General features: G+C 39.3%; 1 protein-coding gene across 4 annotated transcripts in view; it reads left to right on the forward strand.

Moving 5' to 3' along the window:
* LOC146753128 (receptor-type tyrosine-protein phosphatase T-like) overlaps positions 1 to 20,982 on the forward strand; it is a 232,338-nt gene that overhangs the window by 137,853 nt on the left and 73,503 nt on the right. For all 4 annotated transcript variants that reach the window (XM_085530950.1, XM_085530951.1, XM_085530949.1 and 1 more), the window contains one exon: positions 1,263 to 1,437. In XM_085530950.1, coding sequence (XP_085387076.1) covers positions 1,263 to 1,437 — 175 coding nt within the window. The remainder of the gene's footprint in view (positions 1 to 1,262; positions 1,438 to 20,982) is intronic.

The following is a 20,982-nucleotide window of genomic DNA, read 5'->3' on the forward strand; positions in this document are numbered from 1 at the left end:
AGGGCTGACCACCACTGAGGCAGTATCTCTTGGAGATTGCTCCCTGGTGGAGGTTGCTTCAGCATTTCCCAGCGAAGGCATCCATATTAGTGAGTTTTTCCTCATAAATAACCTTCTGAATATCTGTTACCATCTTTGTATCATTCCACGTATCATTCCACCTTGCACTAGTCTAAATACTCAGGCAAGAATCAGTTTAATAATGGTGTAAACAAAAATTAATACTGGGAAAAAGATTGTGTTGGTGAGAAATGTGGTTGGCGTTCTGTAAAAATAACAGTCATTCTAACTGTACATTATTAAAGCTGTTATCTTAAAATATACCTTTTAGCCTGAAAATTATTGGCCTATGTTGTACTTTTAGCATTAACAGAAACATATTTTGGCTTATTCTATATCTTTTTTTGAATTATTTCTGTGAAATCTTTCCACGGAAAGATTATATGTGTGTGAAAAAACTTCTGATCTGAAGCACTGTGAACCTTTTTTCCAAAGAGAAGAAGGGATTTGGGAGGAAATCATCATTGGTAGGGGGATCCTGGTTTCCATTCTTTTAAACTGGAGGATTTAATGAAAACAGCCTTGGAAATACTTCCCAAAATTGATTACTGGAAACTGGCACAATGACTCTGTGTTTTCCATTGAGGTTTCTAATAAAATAGACCAACTGAGCAAGTTCAGGTGTTTATGCTGATTTCCAGTTAATTCATCATCTGTCACTTTTCCAGTTGGGAAAATGCTGCATGGCATTGGTGGAGAAAGATTTATTGAGGATTGCTGGACATATAAACATTGCTGTTCATCCAAGCAATGTATTTAAATTGTTCTGGAAACAAAGTTTTATGCCTGAAAATGACAGGTTTATAAAATCTGTTCACTTATAGTATTTTCACAGGAGTACAAAATGCATTCATTTGTAGTATTTTCATGTCCTGGATAAGCTTCTGGATATACCCAGTACAAATAGTCTTAGCTGTCACTCTCCAGGCTTTTCAGTATACATAACACATCAAACGCACAAAAATATGTCAGAATTTAAGTAGATACAAAAAACTTAAATATACAAGAACATTTAAGCCCACTACTTCATAAAACCCAGAAAGCCTGTAAATTTTTCAGGGACGTTACCAGCTGTCTTTTCCTGAATGAATTGTACTCGTACAAAATCTAACCTAGTGAAGGTCTGAGCAGTTTTAAGAGTAACGAAGAGTGAATAATTTGTGTGCCTTTGTGATGTGAGTTGTTTTCATCTGTCTCCACAGCAGTGGAATGGGAGGGACACAGCATTAATGGTTACTCGAGTCGTCAACCACAGGCGTTTCTCTGCTACCGTCAGCGTTGCTGACACTTCGCAGCGCAGCATCAGCAAATACCAGTGTGTCATTCGCTCAGATGGAGGATCTGGAGTTTCAAATTATGCAGAACTAATAGTGAAAGGTAAGTTGTATTAATACAGCAACTTGGTGTTAGTTGAGTGTTTCCTCCTGTGTCAACTGTGTGTAAAATTTGACGTCCTATTGGGCCTTTCTTTCTTTCAATCCTATTAGATTCAAGTAGGAAAAATGGGTAAAAGTGACATGAATTTCAATCATTTTCTTAAAACAAGTATTTGAATCAAAGCTTTATCTGAATACAGCCTTCTTCATGAGCTCTTGAAGTAATGTATGGTAGCTGTGGATAATTTTAATGCAGTCAGCAGAATAGTTTATCTGTCAGTCAGCTTCATCTGGCTTGCTTTACATTTCATCAGACACAAATAATCCTATGGTAGTGTTGCATGTCAGAAGAGTCTGTTCAAGACTGTTGGGTGCAGCTGATCTGGAATGATTCTGTTGATGTCCTGAAGCACACAGTATAGATATCAGTAGCTCTTAATGGAAGCTGGAGGTTTCAGCTCTCTTATTAACTGTGATTCAGGAGGTAATGCTGTGCCTGACACGTGCAAGGTGGTATTTGCTTAAGAACATCCATGATGCACGGAATGAAATGCTATTTACTGCGCTGCTTTATTAATGTTACCCAAGCTGCACCACAAGGATGCTCACTGTGTCTTAGGAGAACAAACCAGAAGGTGACAGTCTCCCCTTAGACTGCTTTAGTGTCTATTGAAGGCAATACTGATGTGGGTGGAAGGAATCTTCTCAGAGAATATAGTTTTATTGATCAAAACTTTTGTACGTTATGGAGATAGAGGACTGTTGGAGAAATGAGATCACTTTGTTCTACTGTAGTACTTTTTTAGCAACTTTTTCTGTCACTTAGCACTAGCACCTTCACAATGTTTTAAATATCCAATGTTGTAGATATTCAGGCTACACTGATCATGAAGAGAATGTTCAGATTAGGTGCGAAATGCTTTTAATTCCCACCAAATTATCTACTATCTCACTTGTTAGAGGAGTTAACTTATGATTAAAATGAAATCGAGTTGCCAAAAGCAGCATATTGGTACTGTAAAATTGTTAAGTAGAGGGAAGGCAGTCTTCCAGAGCAACCAATATTAGAGTATGCAGAGTTGGGCATGTGCCTGACACTTTCATGTTTAACAGTATGAGGAGGAGAAAAATAGAAGAGTGAGTTGTAAATGTGAATGGCTGGACATCCAACATGATGGACATTGGTAGACTCACTGCTGAATTACCCAGGCAGACACCTAGGCAGAGAAACTTGAGGAGAGGAATATTGTTATGGGAAGGCACACTCCTCTGCTCTGTGCTGCTGTATTAGTAAGCAGGCAAAGTTAAGTGGTTCATTTGAGGTTAGCTTGATGCAGCACTGTGAAACACTGGGATTGCATGGATGAGTACTTCTAGTCTGGCTAATTTTAGCGTGGGTAATAGCAAATTCGCAACACATATATACAGACTGAAATGAAAGCAAATTGGAATTGTTTAATTCTGAAGAGATGTTTATTGAATTGCAGTAATGTACTTGGGTATACATTAAATTAGTCTGTAATTGAAGTTCTGCTCAATTGATAGTCCTGTCCCTAAACCTACTAAATCCAAGCTAATTCTTTGCCTCACATGCTTTTTCCCAGTTAGCTGAACATAAAATCATGTAGGATTTTTTCAACAAAGGTCAAGGTTGAAAAAACTATCTATATATCTTTCTCATGTGAAGATCTGTTTGCTTCCCTTAGCCGTAAGATATTTTATTACAGCAATGAGAAAGTGATTTACAGTTCTTGATGCTGCATAATTTAGTAGACACAGAATGAGGAATCTTTATTTGAAATACATTTACTACCTCAACACTTGAAATTGGAACCGTAGATACTTCTTTCAGCAAATAAACCAGTGATATTAAACACAAACCAGCCCCTTCGGTTGTCATACGTGACTATGTGGACATTATATTTCCAATACTGAAAATGCTAGAGAACTGCCACTGCAGAGCTGTTCACTGTATGTGCAAATATCTTCTGTAAGTGGCAGTAAATCTATTCTTCTCTTTGCACTTCAGAATCGTAATCACAAAGCCTGCAAAACCCATCATTTCCATCTGCACACCTTACCATCCTTTGGTGCTCCTCTGGAAAATAGCTCTCCTCTATTTCTTAACTTTCACAGTCTCTCATACAGTAATTTTGTGTAGGGCAGGCTTCGAGTATCCTAGAGCTTCTACATCTCGCTGTACTGATCGCATGCAGATGGAATGCTTCTAGTCCATAATTTTCTTTTAAGTAAAAGCTGCATGGCAGTTATCCATATTCTGAAATAAATGCATATTTTGCTTGTGTAAAGATTGTTTAAAATACTACAAAACTGTCCAGGATCTGAACACGTGAGATCTGTATTAATGATACAATTCGAGTGTCCTTCCAGAAAGCCTCTTACTTCATGTGGGAGTGTGAATAACATTTTAAACTGTGCGTGTGTTTGTATTGGCAAGTTGTTTGCGATTTATTTTTCTGATCCATTTCAGGTAGTTTGAGTGCCCAAATTAATGAGTGGTAGAAATTTGTAACTTCTTTTTTCTTGAACCTGTTTGTTTTTGCAGTCTTGGCTCACCAGCAGGTCCCTTGAGATCATTTTATTGCTACCTGATGATTTTTATGAGATCTGTTCTATGCTGCCACAACAGGAGTTGCAGTATGCGACAAAACCCCTTTACAGACCTCTCAGGATATGTTCTTTTTCCCTTCAGTTTTGCCTTTGTTGATTTTTATAGTGTTTGATTACTCAACACAGATGTAAGACAGTCTGTTCCTTAGCTGAGTGGCTTTCTGTCATCCATGTGATGTTTGGGACAGCTCATCTGTTTATCAGTCACTTTTTTCTTGAGGTTTTCAGACATGAAGCTGATGCTTGCAATGATGCCAGAGGGAGAGGTGGGTTGTTGTTTTTTTCCCCAGTGTTGCTTACTGTTTTTTCTCTAATTCTTTTCTGGTCTGATGCCTGTCAAGACAACAAATAACAATAAATAATTATGCATTAAGACAAAATACCTATGTATGTGGTTAAGTTGCTTCAGTATTAAATATATAGAGATATACCTTGCAAATTCACTATTAAAAATTATGAAGTAGACAACCTCTACCTGCATTTTGACCAGTCTCAGTATGTACCATTGGAGTTGTATCCAGAGTAGTTTCCATTAATTATTAAGCTTCAGGAAGAACTATTAGGAAAAAGAACTTTCCAAAGCCTAAAAAAAATAAGAAATAAAGATATGTCTCGCACATCTGATCCAGGCTGGATCTGGCCATAGAGATGTTGCATCAGGCCCTCCATAGGTCTGCTTGGGTGAAACAAGTGGGAGTGTAGATATGAAAGTATATTATATGGCATTATGCATGTACTGCAGATTAGAGCTTGCATCTGGACTGAAAATACAATTGACTTCAATGTACTTCCTTAGGATGACATTGTTATGGGGGCCTGTAGTGACAGGATGAGCAGAAATTGCCCTCTTCCAGTTTAAAGCTGATTTAGATGTGATATCAGGGAGAAATTCCTTACTGCGAGGCTGGTGAGACACTGGCACAGGTTGCCCATTGAGGCTGTGGATGCCCCTTCCCTGCCGTCATTCAGGGCCAGGCTGGATGGGGCTGAGCAACCTGGGCTTAGAGGGAGGTGTCCCTGCCTACAGCAGGGGGTTGGAAGGAGGTGATCTTAAAGGTCCCTTCCAACCCATTCTTTGATTCTGTGACCATAAACTCCATAGTCTTTCACTTCATATTCATCCACAGTACATGTATAATTTTGTACCTTAGGATACTGGTATGAAAAGTACTCATTAAATGTATCATAATACCCTTGCCATCACAAGATAATATAGCAACTATTGCCATAACAGTACTCAGATCCCTGGGCTGGGGGTACTGATAAGAATAGTAGCAATGTTGCAGTCATCTTCTTTTGCCTGAGAGTAGCTGGAAGATCCTAACCTGGCCCCTCACTTGGAGCCATTTAGGTGAGAAACTCATCTATGGTCGGAAATAAATGCTTTTTAGATTTCACTGTTAAAATATTTTTTTATAGTGTGCAGAAATTCAGATAGGAATTTTCGTGCCTCACGGCTATTAATCGGGCTCATCCAGGTTGTGAAAGTTGCTGAGTAGATTTGAATTCATCTGCCTGAGTAATATGCATTAATCAAGGTCCTGCACGTTATCACTTTATGAACAGGGAAGCATCTCTCGTTGGCACTGTCAGCGGTATCAGGAAAGCTGTGATGGGGAGGGCTTTCCTCAGGCTTCATGCTCTCACACTCTCATGTTCTCTCTTTGCCTTTTTACACAACTGGATTGTCTGCAGAGTTAATGTGTGCAGCACCAGGAGAAGTTAAGTGTAGATTTGATCGGGTGTGTGTTAATGTTGCTCTTTTGGATTACCACAGAGTGTATGTGTGGATGTGAACCATTTGTGAAGGTTATGAAATTAGTGAACATGAGAAACTGACTTTGTGGTTGCGGGGTGCCTGAAGAAGCTGCTGCCATTCCTTTATTCCTCTGTAGTCACAGTGATGTAGGGAATGCAATGCTCCAAACCCTGGTGTTCAAATCTGGCTAATAATTACTCGAACTCTTCACTCTGTTTTAATCATCTAGTTTGGTGTTGTCCAATAGCTATTGCTTTAACTCAGATCTAATCATTGGATGTCTGTGTGCTGAGAAAAGGGGAGATGAGATTTTGAACACTCATTCCCTCTCACTGAGAGCTTTGCTTCCTCTCCTTTCACTCTGCCTTAATAGCTTTTGGAGGAGGGGAGAGCGCTGAGGACAAAGCCGTTGTTTCATAGAAATAGGCAGTTAGAAAGAATGATACGTGTTATTTCAAAAGAAAATATTTCCTTCTCCTTCTGTTTAACCTCCAAAATAGAACTGGAAATGAAGCCTTTCTTGGGAGCTGATTGATAGACATACATGATATTATAGACTGGATCCATTTTTCAGAGCTGCACTGTGCAATGTGGACTTGCAGTCGTGTTGCCATGTTTGTATTCCTTGTTTTCAGTGTTTACGTTAGCCAAGGATGTGTGAATTAGAATGGGTGTTTCCGGGAAGAATACAAAGCTACAGCTGTGATACAAGGACATTTCCTAAGCTAATTGTTGACAGTTCAGGTCTCCAATTTCTTTTCTTTCTGCCATAGCTCTTCAATTTCTAAGCTAAGCAAGCAGAGATTGCTGTATGAACTTTATCTTCATTGTAGGCACTTGGGAAATGAATACAACTTTTCTGTCACAGCACTGACTTGAGTTTCAGGAACTATCAGTATTGTGCATATAGGAAAGAAATTGGAGATTGGGATGGGAGGAAGGCTGGGCGTTGGAGGGGGGGGGTGGAGGTTGGTGGTGTTTGATTTGTTTGTTTTCCTCCTAGAGATGCATTAAGGAGTTATGTTTTAATCCTGACTGAGCATGGTAGACAAGTAGGCATGGGATTGAGTTCCTTAGGATTGTTCTTAATATGCATGTTTCTAAGCGTGATGCTCATGATGTATAAAGTTCTTAACTGAATACAAGATAAAAATGCAATAACAAGTAGAAAAAAAAAGAATACAAAACAATCTTTTTGAAGTGAAGGAGCTTGAGTAAATCCTTGTGCTTTCTGAGTGTGGTTACCTGCAGCCTCCCTGATGTATCTCAGGAACCGGTTGTGATGGTGCAGGGAGCAGACGGCTCATGTGAGCTGTTGTTCTGCTGGCTGAAAGCCATGGGGCAAGCAGTCCTCACCAGTCTTAGGCAGAGAGAGCTGTTACAGCTTTGTAGGAGCAAGGAGGCTTCTCCCAGGGTTATCATCTTCACTCTCTCTAGAAGAGGACTCTAGAAATAGCTAGGAATGATTAACTTAGTAAAAGGCTTGTTTGTTTTTAGTTTTGTTTCTTTAAATCTTTCCTCTCAACTTGACCTGAGTAACTGCAAGATTTGTTGTGGGAAGAAGCCTTCTTGCTGCTTTTAAGTAAGATAATGTTATGAATGTATTGAATGTATGAAATAATTGTGCCCTGTCCTATACCCTCTTACCTGCCTCTACCAAACAGAGGAGAGGAAATCTCCGAAGAGCAAAAGTAATGAAAGGAAAAGCATTGCTGTGTGATAGACTTTGTCATCTCACTAGACTGCCCTGGCATTCCTTGACTTTTCCATCAGCTATTCATGTAGACCTGCATATTTCTATATAACCTTATTCTTCTACCTGCTGTTCTGAGAAGTGTCTCCCCACATCAGACAAATACAAAGGATAAAGTGGGAATCGAAGTAAATAAATGAGCTGTTTAATCATAACAATTTCAATCTTAGTATGTTAAAATTGCCAAAACAATTTACATAAGGTTTTGGTCTTCAGATAAAAGATGTGGTCCAAAAGTTGGTGGAAATAATATGTTGTTTTTTGGTTAGTGTTCCAGTAAACATCTACCTATTAGCTTCCTATTGTAGAGAAAGCTCCCAACAAACAGTTCAGCTGGTGGAAGGAGGGAAGCTTGCAAGAACAAATGAATGTGTTTCAGTCTGCCTAGGATTACACTCATGCTTGAAAAGTACAGACAAGGTAATTTCGTATATTTCATGCTGCCTTACATCGTGGAGGAAGATAGCAGTAATGCAATTTTCAAGTATCTATTGCTGCTGGGGCGTACAGCGTATTAACTTATGTTGAGGGACTTTCACTGCTGGAGGCTTCTGTTGTTCTGTAGTATTCATATGACAGTCTGTAGTCTTGCTAATACCAATTCTCATTTGTTTATTTTTAAAGGGATGGGAGGGGTAGCAGTTACTTGGCCAGTGTTGTTTATTGTCCCCATTAGCTTTCTTGCTTGGTGGCTAAAATATAGTCAAAATACAAAATTGTCCCTTTGTTAATTGTTCTGCAATCTATGCTGCTGTTTCTAGTAGGGTTTGATCCTGCTGGGTTATGCCTGTAGTTGATATTTGGCAGTCAGAACACACAGCCCTCTCCGTGCCCATTTAAAATCATCAGAAAAGTTGAAGGCAGCTGCAAAGAAATTAATTCAGGAGTGCTGCTATCGGAAGGAAAAAAAGCATCAAATGCTAAGGAGATATCTTAAAAGCCTTTGCTAGCTGGAAACGTTCTTGCAGTTAGGATAGCTTGGCAACTCAGACGATCAGATGTACACCATGCAAAATGTATCTGGAACTTTCCATTGTTCTTTGTTTCTTTCCAAGGTACGGTGTTTTCTAACAGCTGATTGCTTGTGATGCTCATATGATATTACAATTCAAAATGACGCCCCCCCACCCACCTTATGACTCAACTATGAAATTTAGCAGAAGGTTTGAGTCACATGCGTCGTTAACTGTCTCTCTTCCACTCATCTTTCTTCTGCCTCTTTAATTGTAGGGAAGTTATTAATGAACTTTCAAACCTCTTGGCAAATGGAACCTAGAACTATTCTTAATTTGCCCATGCTGTGGTTACAATCCTGTTAAGTGCTTTTAATTCAAGAGAAGGCACTTGAAGTACCATCTGTCATTGTACTGGATATTGGTGAGGAGTCTGGTATGATTAGGAGACCTTTGACACTTGTTAGATATAATTGGTGGATATGAGCTGTTATCTCCGCAGGAAGGATATCCTTTCTACATCAAAATATCTTTTCTGTTGCAGGAGGGGGGAAAAAAAGCCCAAAATTGTAGTGCTATACTTAATATGAAATGTGGGCAAAGATTCATTAGATTTCTCAGTGTGCGATGGTCATTATTAATAAGAGAACCTGTCAGAGTAAACTGGCAAAACAGCACGGATTCCATTTATATGTGAGAAATGGTTGAATTTCAAATGAAGGGAGTAAACTCATTCTATTGGGATGCAGGTGCCTCAGATCATGATGACTGGAGATTGTAGGAAGTTTGTGGTGCTAGACACACAGAGTGTAAGGAAGCAGAGTTACTGAGCTCTTTCAGGAATGCAGTAGTTACTGCAGCTAATAGGCTTGCTGCAAAAGTATTACATTTGCTACTGGACAACTGAATGAAGTCAGGTGTGCTGAATGGAGGCCCTTCAGCCAGCTTCTGTTAGATATTGAGGGAAACAGGGCTTTTAAAGTTCACACAGTATTTGCCTCTGAATGATGGAGCTGAACTGCTTTGCATTCAAAGCCGGCAGAACTGAACTCCAGGGAGAAGCTGGGTGTTGGTTACGTTAACATTCGCCCTATCCAAATGAAAAGATTAAAGAGCATTTTTCAGCGTTAGGGAAGGAATGCTCACTCTGCAGTCAGCTCCCACTCAGCTTCGAGATTATTGGAGGTAGGAAAATATCCGAAGTTGCAGTTTTGCATTTAGATTTTGCAGTCCCACTTCTTCCCCCCTGCTCCACTGAGGAATTTATCTGAGCCAATGATTTCCCAGCATCCATGGTAGCTGTCAGGTGAGGAAATGCAGATCCCAGATGATCACCAACAAACCCCAAAACCTGTTGTGATGCTTTTCAGCTTTGATCTGATGTGTTAATCTTCTGCCATGATAAATATCACCACTTGTTGCCCTCCTTTACTGGTGCTGGGATGCTTTGCTCACTTCACATCCTTCCTGTTACTTCTGCCCTGCTGTGACTTTGAGAGATGCCTTCAGATGTAGGGGCAGAAACCTGCTGAGCAGCAGTTAAGTAGTGTGATTGCAGCAAGCCCTGCCTCTATTGTAATCCTTAGCCTATGGATTTGAGGGCAGAAAAAAAAAACAAACATCAACATAATATGAAGTTTCTTGGCTTTGTACAGACTAGACCTATCTCTCTACAGGTGAGATTTCCCTCCCGAGCATCTCTCACTTCTCTTTCTCGGCAGGAAACTTTCTATCAGTGCACGTTTGTATGTGAGGAGGATGCAAATAGCTGCACGACTTAGGCTCTCTCTCTTTGGATCCTATAAATCAGTCTTTGCGTGTGCTTTACTGTCCTATTTATGAGCCTGCAGCTAATACTGAATCACATGGCAGACTACAACTTACAAACTGCTTGTTCCCTCAGCAGGATACAGACACAAATTAAAATGGAAAAGGGTTGAATTGCTTATTTCTTTAATTCTCTCTTTTGTTTCTGCTGTTTCTAAGTTTCTGACTGGCCCCTGTGAGCAGTGCTGAGAAGATCTTATTCCCTCTTACTTGGCATTATGGTATTATTCAGTCCTTTGTTCCAAACTCAGTATTTCTCAGTATTTTCCATGGTTTTGAGGCTGGAATTCTCAATATAAGCACTTTTGTGTTTCCTCTTGCATTTTCTTTTGCCATCACTCTACTACTTAGTCTTCCACATACCTTTGTCTACTTGTTGAGCCTTGCCAAATCACTTACTTCTGCTTCCTTGTGTGTGTTATGGATGAACTTCTCTCAAGTCTCAGCAAGGAACCTTAAGCATTGGTAGAGGCAAGCACTTGGGCAATGGAATTACTGCTTACCCCTGGGTAAGGGCTTCCACAGTGATGCTCCCAAGAACTACAGGAAGACACAAAAAGCATCAGCTGAGAACAGCATAAGAGCATGAAAAAGTAATTCTGAAGTTTAAAACTGTACAGTTGGTGATGTGTTCTGGGAGACAATTATTTCAAGTGGTTTGTGTACACTAAATCAGCAGCCTTCCGTATTTACTGCATTTACGGCTGTATGCTGTACGATCTGTTTATAAGTAAAAAAGTAAGGTGTCTATCCTTAGTGAATCCACTGCACATCTCTGTGTCAGTTCTTATGCTTTTATATGCACCTGCTGCTTCTCTTTCCTGTTAGCTGCTCTCAAGAGGAGCAACTCAAATGACAGGCCATAATGTTATCCACTCATTGACTTGTCTGTCCACATCAAAATGTTTTGCTGCAGACAAGGTGATAATTTCCCTTACATCAGTCAAACTTCTGTCAGTAAGATCAGACAAATGTCCCTCTGGTTGCTGCAAGGTATATTTATCCTGTTTCCAGTCTGAACAAAGAAAGGAGCAGTAGGTAATTCTGGTGGAACGGAATAGAGCAAATTACTGATAATTGACAAGTAAGACACTTGAGTTGCTAGGGTTACTCCAGAATAGGAGAGGTTTATGTATAATTACAACAGTTCAGTTCCTTGCGTGGGACTGCACTATTGATTCCCCTTGCTTTAGATATGTTTGTGAGAAAAGCAAAAGAGAAAAGCCAGTGTATTTCAAAACAAGTAGTGAGAGTGTTGTACACAAAATGTTCTTTCATTTTGGCTCCTCCATTAAACTGAAATTCCTTGGGCACTAAGCCCAAGAGTTCAGAGTGACATTTGTAAGGTTACGGTCTTCTATACGTTCTTTCTCTTGCCATTTGTGTCCAACAAGCCAAGAGTCCAGACAGTTACATCACAAATTGAGAGGAGAGTTCAGTTAGTAGTTGGATGTGTGAGGTGTTTATATCTTTGGGGACAAATGAGTCAACTTTTCTGATCAAACTATGATTTGATAGTGTTCTACATCAAAATGTGTAGAAAAAAATAAACAAAACCCAAATAACAGATTAGTAGAAAGCGTGAGAGAATCTAACTTAAAACATAACTATTGATTGTTCCATGTGTTCTTATTGTCCCATCTGCTGTTGCAGAATCTGTCATGATTTAATCATCTTAAAAGTTCATTTTTAGGATAGAGATGTCTTAGTCATATATATCTGTCAAGTCTTGACTATGTGGGCAATTCTGGGATTCACCAGTGACTCTCTTCAGTTGTTTTCTCTTGAATATTACATAGTGGTTATTTGAAAAAGATGTAATATCTGGAGACCTACACTGCTGTTTTTTTGTGTTCTTTTTAATTTTATGTTTTCTGATGCTTTATATATGTCTGGTCTGGGTGGCAGCTCTGTTTACTAATACTGCTTCCAAATTGATTCATGTCACCAGACGTGCACCACATTTCCTGTGCCTTTTGATGCTTGAAGGGAAAAACGTGTTCTACGTACACAGCAGTGAATCAGTTTGGGTATTTACTCTTGTAAATAGATGGAGACAGGAGACAAGCTTTCGCCAAACTCAAAGGCAGTGGATCTGGTGGTATTTATAATTCTAGGAAGCTTTCAAACAGGAATGTGATGGTTGGCTGACAATGGATGGCATCCAGTCTGCCAAAGCTGAGTTATCTGAACTTGAGCAGATCTTTCTCTCAATGGCTTCAAAGGCATCTGCCTTTCAGGGTGAACTGTGTAAGAGACTGAGGCACTTGTTCTCCAAGGCCATTTCATTAGATGACTGGAATTCATCCTCAGGATAGCTATACTTGTACAAGTTAATGTGCATATCATTTCGAAAGCGGCTGTAGCTTTAGGCACAGCAGGCTTAAAATAATCTCTGTAGTTAGGACAGTGGATGCCATCATACTGGAGTACAAGCACAAGTACAGATCTCACTCCACATTGTGTCACACGTGCAAAAGTAAGCATTTACCATATTGCAAATCTAAGCCTATATTTGTTAACATGCATGCAAAAATGAACCCAGGGGACTTTAAGATGATATCTAACTAAATGATTGTGCTTGGGGCCCTGAGGCTAATGGCATAAAATGTGGCAGTGCATTAAGATCACTTAGCTGAAATAGCACCTCAAACAATTTATATGTTAAATGAGTTGTCACATATCTTGCTGGGATCTGCAGCCCTCTTTTCATTATATGCATTAATATATTCCTGTTTGGAACCATCCTTTTTTTTAGGGGGGGGAGGAGGGGGGGGGATGAGGTGGGGTGGAAAAAAGGGAGTATTCAATAAAACCCCACTGGGTTCAATTTTCAAGAAAATTAACAAATGCCAACTTAAATAGTGTAATAAAATTGTGAAGGATGGGGTGTGGTTAATATTGCATGAAATACGTATCCAAGAAGAAAAAGCAAATGGATTTTTGTAGGAATGCATGTTTGGATCCATCTGCAGTTTATAATAGATGTTTTGTTCAGATCTACACAACAGAAAGTTGAATTAGTGTAGCAGGTGTACGTTTTTTGTTTAAATACACTGATTGGCACCTGCTTGCCCCTGCATCCCCTCCTCTGCTCTTATTAATGATCAGTATCCTGTTAGAGTGAGAAAATTCACTTTTCATTCAGTTATATACAATTCATTTTGCACTGACAATTGTTTTGAGATGGAACATACTTCAGCAGATTTGAGCAGCATTGCTAGTCAGTGCCCACAGTCTGTAGTTGTGGTGGTTGTCCTTAGCTCTGTGGGGCTTTATATGCACTTAAATCCATACTTTCTTATTCTTCTGAATGTCTGCTACGACCACAGCATTCTGAGTTACTTATTGTCCTCCTCTATCTGTCCTCCATCACCTCATTTTTCTTATTTCACTCCTTCAGTCCTGTCCTTGCCTCCTAATCAGGAAAACACACCTTTAACCTGTTGCTAATGCCCTTAGAAAACAATGATGCTGTTTGGATCTTTGCATAGACATGCTATGGTCTGTATCAAGGGAAAAGAAGTTTTTCTCCTGTTCCCAGACACAACTTGGAAGGAAACGTACTTAAATCATCTCTGTCACACGTGTTTCTGTGAAGCAGGAGGGCAAAACATGATACTTTCTAGATTAATACTGCTGTTAGTCAAGGTCGTTGTATCATCCATCAAGAGGCTAATCCTGCTGGGTAGGAAGGTTTGAATTTTCCAAGTCTTTCCAAGTGAAAGGCAAGCAGACCATTAGCATAGTGCCTGGGATATCTCTGTTCACATCAGTTATAGGCAATTAGTGTTTTATTTTCCAACTGAATAAACAATTTCAAATATAATTAGTCAACAGAATGTCTTTCCTGTTCTTTAAATGCAGCCTTAGGGAGTGTTGGTTTCAAGCAGGTTAAAGTTCTTATTAGATCAGCTGGAATGTTGTAACAAGATTTATTTTGGTGCTGTATGGTAGAAAAGAAAAAAATCACTGAGAACAGCTTTTTCTTTGTGACTTTTTAGGAGAGAAAAAAAAGCCTACAGGAAATACTGCTGCCACTTGTTTCAGATAGGACTTTTAGGGACTTGAGATAGAACTTTTAGGGCTGTGAATGTCCTTGCAAGATCTGGGAAACCCATTCCAGAAATTATTTCACTCTCCAAGGAAGTGTTTGTTGATCCCTATTGTGGGCCACACAAATGGGAAGGAATGCCATGTACCCACTGAAATAAAATAATAACACTTTTACATTGGTTGTAAATTGCAGATATAATCATGCGTCCTTTTCCGTTATCTGGAAGCAGTGTGTTCCTTTAAAAGCTTACTAATTTTATTTTAGAAAGGGAACATAAGTATCTGACTCACTCTCTCATTCGTCTGCCGTAGAAAATGCCTTCTCTTCAGTATTCAAGGCATCTAACAATACTTATTCACGTGCCTCTTGTTTCTTTAATAACTAAATAAGCATTTCTGAATAAGTACCATTAAACCAATTAGCACAAACATCTATTGTATTGTTGTCGATAAAGGAATAGCCTGTATTTACTCTTTCTGATTCAACCCTTCCTCAATTAATAAATATCTTCTGAGGAGTCCGTGCTAGTAAATCTCCTTTGACCTCTCTCTTCTGCTGTACCAAGGCCATGTGTAAGCGCTTCCTTGGGAAAGGAGTTTAGTTCTTACTCTATGTAAGCTAAATAAGCATCACTGAGTTTGAGTTACCTCACAGCCTGTGGCTGTTTTCCTGTGCCCACTCCCAGGTTTGGGTGGCATATTGGCTCTGGTTTCTCATCTTCGTTTAGTGTGATGGAAGACCCCAAAGTCATCCATTGGACATGGCTGCTCATACTCTGCTCCCTGCGTGCTTGATGTCACCCACCTGTCTGACTACGTATTGCTCGTCATGCCCAATGAGTTTTATGAGTTTTTACATACATCCAGAAAGCCATCTTTTCCTATTAATGCAATTTATATCGATGTGTATGAAATAATAATATTTTGTATAATTTTGCTCACTTATAGTTACACCTAAGCATTGTTAGTTATTTTTCTGAGTGTATTAATAAGGAAAACATTGGTGTACAGAATAGTTTCCCTCAGTTATCCCAGTGGCAAGGCAATTAGTGCATCTCTGCTGGCCACTGACTTGAATCTTGCATGGTTGTAGTGCTTTTATTCACAAGCTGTCTCTGTTACTCTCTAATCTATCTAGTTCACAGGGAAATAAAGTATGCCATCTTTCGGGATTGCGTTGGAAATGGAAATAACGAATAAAAGATATTTAGTTTTAAAAAAAAAAAAAAGTAATGCCTAAACTAAACTGTAGCCTGATTCTTCAGGGAGAAAATAAAATACCTGCTGACAGCTCTTACCATAGTGACGTTCTTGCTTCTGTCAAAATATCAGACGCCCCATCATTTCCATTGGCATTTGCAAGACTCTTTAAAGAGATGCATAGGAAAGCAGAATGTTTTGATGGGTGAATTTTTCAGTTGGAATCCCTTTCTGTAGCCACTGTTTCAATTGAAAAGAATTTTTTTTCTGTCTGCATGCACTCAGTTTGATTAGAGAAGGTTTGGGAGCAAGTGAAGTTGAAGGGCAGATAAGATATTAAAATTCAGCAAAGTGTAAGTTTTTCCACCTGTTGTGCAACTGGACAGTGAGAACTTCTGCTATTATTAGAGAAAAAGAGATATTTATAGTGCAGATGAACTGTGGGACCTGGGATGCGCTGCTCATCACTTGGGTATCTGTGTGTTATTTACAAGCGAGTGAAATTCCTCCTTTACAGAGGTGTAAGGCAGAGTGAAGGACATAGCAATGTCCACTTTGAGATAAAGATAATTGCTCAGCATTCAAGACCTCCTCCTTTCAGGTTCTGGTGCTTCTAAAGAAATATTAGTCTTATCTCCCTAGGATGTGTGTGCCTATTTCTGACGCTTGTGGAGAGCAGCCCACACTATCTGTGTTGTGGTTAATCTCATCTGATTAATAGAGGAGAAGTCAAACATCTGATGTAATTGGGACTGAGGCACTGAGCACAGGTGTGTGAGCTGTCATTGAAATAGGAAGATGGATGCCTATGGAGAAATAAGCCTTTAATGTGTCATTTAGTACTGCAGTGTTTTCTTGTCTGCTTAGCTTTTCTAGATATGGGGCAACCACAATCCTTCTAGTTACAAGAAAACAGCATCCTGTGATTTCGTAGCAAAGTGGTTGTTTGTGACTTTCTTTCCTTGGAGTATAGATTCCTTTACTGAGTTGGAAGAAGGCTCCCCTTCTTTTTTCCAGACATATTGCCTAAATAGGAGGGATGGTTATATATATATACTGTGCCAACAACTAACTGGTACTGGGGCAGGGTACACACTTGATAGCTGGACGTCCATGCTTAGTACCTGGTGCTGACAGAAAGGATGACAGACTCAAATACAGTGTATTAAGTAGTAATCTGCCTAACTTCATCTACTCTTTGTCAATAATAAACCCCATAGGACACCAATTTTTTTTTTGTCCGTGTCCACACACATGGCAGAGAGAGGATGAAACTATGGAGAAATAGGAGCGAAAGAGGCAAAAATGAGAAAGTAATTCCCTGTCCAATTACCCTTATCCACACCGCTGTTGTTTGCAGTCACTTTGTCTGGCTGTGTCGTGCTGATTGGCAAAGAGCTGCAGACAGGGTAAGAACAAGTCCATTGCAAATAGGTCTGCATGACTCCAATTCATTGGAAATTTTCATTTAATACTTACTAAGTATTAAACTTTCTTTGCTTCTTACTTCCTTGATGAGATGGACTGAAACATAAATGCAGTCAGCTCTGTGTTTATTGTAATGTGGCTTTTAAAGGAAATAACAGATCATGGGTAATTATATCCCTCCTTCCTCATCTCTGTTCTTCAGAAGCGATTTAGGCTGCCTCATTATAAGCCCTGTTTTCTTTACTCTGAGAGCTTCCTTAGGAGCTTTGCTTTCTGTTTGGCACCTCTGCAGTGTGGAAGTCACCTTTTTACTTCATGGATTTTTTTGTGTGTGTGTTTTTAACAAGAAAGGTCAATAGGGCTGGTATTTTAGAATGCATAGTCTTAGGTAATGAGTTTGGGAGACTCCTCTGTGCTTTTGAAAAAGGAAAACCATTTTAACGCTTTCCTTCACATTGCTGGCATAGTGCAGTTTTTGACAGCTGCTCCTTTACTGTGATTGCCAGATTTGCCTTTACTGTACTTACCAGATTTGGTGATGTATATTAAAGGCTAAACATTCTGATCTCTCAATCCAGCCGTTGGGAAAACCATTACTTAAAGAATGATGTGATGACAACAACTGCAGTAACAGGACCTGTCATTACATTTAAAGACTAAGAAGGAACCGTTGCTGCAATATCAAATGCATACTTTTGTACCTCACTGGTTCATCAATTGAATATGTGTTCAGTTTATTGTTCAGCTTATTAATGGAAGTAAACAACCCCCTAAACCTTCACACTGCATTATGAGAGGTACTGAGCTCTGGCAAACAACTGGAAAAGATAACCCATTAAACAAGCTGGCCTTAAAACTGCCTATAGCAGGCATGAATCCTGGAGCATACCTGGCAGTCCCAAGTTCCATGTGTTGAACGAATGAAAGAAGCCCAGTTCTTTGCACCTCTGTGGTTCTGTATGGGTGCACTCAAGGTTTGCACCAGGTCTTTTTTGTTTGGAAAGTTGTCTTGTCAGATGAACAAATATCACCATATAATGGATGTGTAGGTGGTGATTATAGGATGAGAAACATCTAACTTGGGTGATAAAGTACGTGCCTCCAGCTGTGAAGTGACTGAGCAGGGAATATTTCAATGACTGAATCCTGAATGCTTTATGTTGGTAGGAACCATCTACTTCCTTGGGAAGAGGAGGAAGAAGAGTTCTTAGAGCCCCAAGAGTGAATCCCTGTTGTTTTTGTTAGCTTGGTATGACAAAAGGAATTCAGTGGTGTTTAATATAGGTGGGATTAATTATTTACTAAGGCTGGATCTATTTGGTTTTAATGTGGATGCGCTTATGTGGATTAACCAATAACTATAAAGACCAGGAAAGCAGGAATAGCACAAACCAGGTCTTCCTTGATGTACTTTTATTTTATTTTTAAGCTAAAGCACATCAAAAGATTTATGTCTGACAGAGTGAATTTTTGTGTGTTAGTGCACCATCCTGTCCTGTTGTTGGAAAAAGAAGAGACTGTAAATGTAAGTGTATTGCATATTCACTTTGCAATTCTTCTTAACTGTTCCCTGAGTGGCTTGTCGTTTGAGCAATCATAAATGATCCATGATCACATTTGCCACTGCTCCTTCCAACAAATGAAGCAATAGCAGTGTACCCTGTAAATCCCGCAATACAGATGATCTTAGAGTGGAGGTAATGAGAAGATATTTTTCCAAGTATGAACCGTATTGCTGCTTCTTTTTTTTAATCAGCATATACATCTGTATCTTGTCTAGCCGTGATTGTGTTCAACTGTTGAGTTCAAACATCACTTAATCAAGATTCTCAGTCCTTTATTGACATGACTTGTTAAGTTTGCTTTGAAATAGGCTTTGTATAGGAGAGTTGTGGTGTCTGTTTAAGTGCTTGGTTGAGTCACTGCATTTACCTTTTGTGTTAAATTACTCTATGGGTAGTTCTACTAATAATTTGTAGCAACATCCTGAAAGAAATACAAGGATCTCAGGTCTGCCAACTAATTCCTGCTCACATGCAGCTGCTAGGCATTTTTTCTTGTTTACATACAAGATAATAGTGCCTTAAGATTTATTTCATAACGGCTTCTGAGATGCATATGCTGTTATTATCTACATAAATTTCTTTCAGTGAGAGATCTCTTATACAAACAACTAATTTTAATGTCCAGGCACTTTCAACTGAGCAATGAAGAATGAAGTAATTCCTTTTAGCTGATATCACATTAGGACATCTTTCTTACTTTCTTAATTCCAGTGATTTGAAAACAAGATAGGCTGCCCAGAGGCAAATGAGCTGGTAGTGCTGCTGCTCTTCTACCTGAGCTCTATTGCAGGAGCTCATTGTCCTGCAGAGGTAATAGGTAGGTAGATTTTCATCGTTGTGTCTTTGAAGTATGGTTAATATGAATCATTAGGATCATCATAAATCTGTGCTGTGATTTCTGAAGAAAGGAATTGGGTGCAAGGCAGTGGTAAATTAACCTAGCCGAGTAATTAATTGTATCAGATGGAAATTTCAAATTCTCCACTTTCATATACCTGTCCTCCTTTCATGTGGTTAACTGAGGTCTCCCGAAGGATTACACTGATTGAAGAGCCAGATAACTGCTGTTACCAGAAGTGTGAAGGAGGCATTGAACTCAATGAATCAAATAAATGAAGGGATTTGTAAGGCACAATTCAAGTAAAAAGCACTTCAAAGATACTTGAAAAGGCCACATGGGTCAAGTTAGCTAATTGTGGATCTTAACCTATGCGCTGCATTCTAGCCCAGATTTGTGCATACCTGTGGGGGTGGGCCATGGGAACAACGCGTGTGCTGCTTTCTTCATGGTCTGTTACGTTGCCTGCTGTCTTTATAAAATTAAAGCTTACTGAAAGCTTTTGCATACCATACACTGGTAAGGCTTGTCTTGTTGAGATTATTTTTCCCTTGTGTTAGCTAATATAAGATTTCTGTTTTTATTTTTATAACCTGAATGCTTTCAAGGAGCTGCAGGTCTTCTCTGTGTTTTTGCAAATTCCTTTTAGGAAGTACTGAGGTAGATCTGTCCAGTTACCCCTACAGCTCTCAAAATGCAGAGTGCTGGATTTCCTGGGGAAGGAGTTGCAATTTTCCATACTGGTGTGGCAGAATACGAGGCTGTCATGGCAGCTAATTAGATGGGAGAGGCAGTGCTGCTTTTTTCCCCTCATGCTCTTCCATGTTATGGTAATCTCTTATAAAGAAGCACCTTAAACTGTAGTGGTTAAATTTAATAACTGTCTGTAAAAGTCATTTAGCTGTAGAAATCCTTTGCTATGGAGCAGAGCTTATTTACAGCTTCCTGTGTGCTCGTTCCCTTTATAAAACAGTGGGCAATGTTCTGTTGTAAGTACACCTTTGTTTAGGAGAAGGTATGAAATATCAGGACTGTGATTTCCATGAGATAACAAGATTGTCTAAATATTAAGCAATGAATTGTGAGGACTAGAATCCAGAATTGGTACCACAGGCAGTTAAGAGTTGTAAGTGAAAATTGCGTTGGTTGTGTAATGGATTGGCAGCTAACACAGTACTTGAAATTCATTTGGCATTTACATGCACGGTAAATTCCAAACGAGCTCCTAAGAACCCTATAAAAAGAAAGAAGTGCATGTGTGGACTGCTAGTCCCTCCCTGTAATCCTCATAGTATCAGGTTATCATCTGTGCATCATCGGGAGTTTTTTAATGCATGTGCAGAGATGAGTTACATTCCCAGTTATAATACATTTCCAACACCATCAGAGGAAGTAGACTGTTGTTATCTTCTCATCTGATGCTTGCACTTTCCACATGAATTTATCTCAGTTTTTCTGCCCTGCTGCTTTTATGCAGTGAATATTGGTAGATCCCAAGAAAATACAGCCACGAATTTTATTACCAATGAAGTGATT

Source organism: Coturnix japonica, unplaced genomic scaffold (genome assembly GCF_054131305.1).
Source record: "Coturnix japonica strain WE unplaced genomic scaffold, WE-NBRP24 Scf039, whole genome shotgun sequence".
Classification (NCBI taxonomy): domain Eukaryota; kingdom Metazoa; phylum Chordata; class Aves; order Galliformes; family Phasianidae; genus Coturnix; species Coturnix japonica.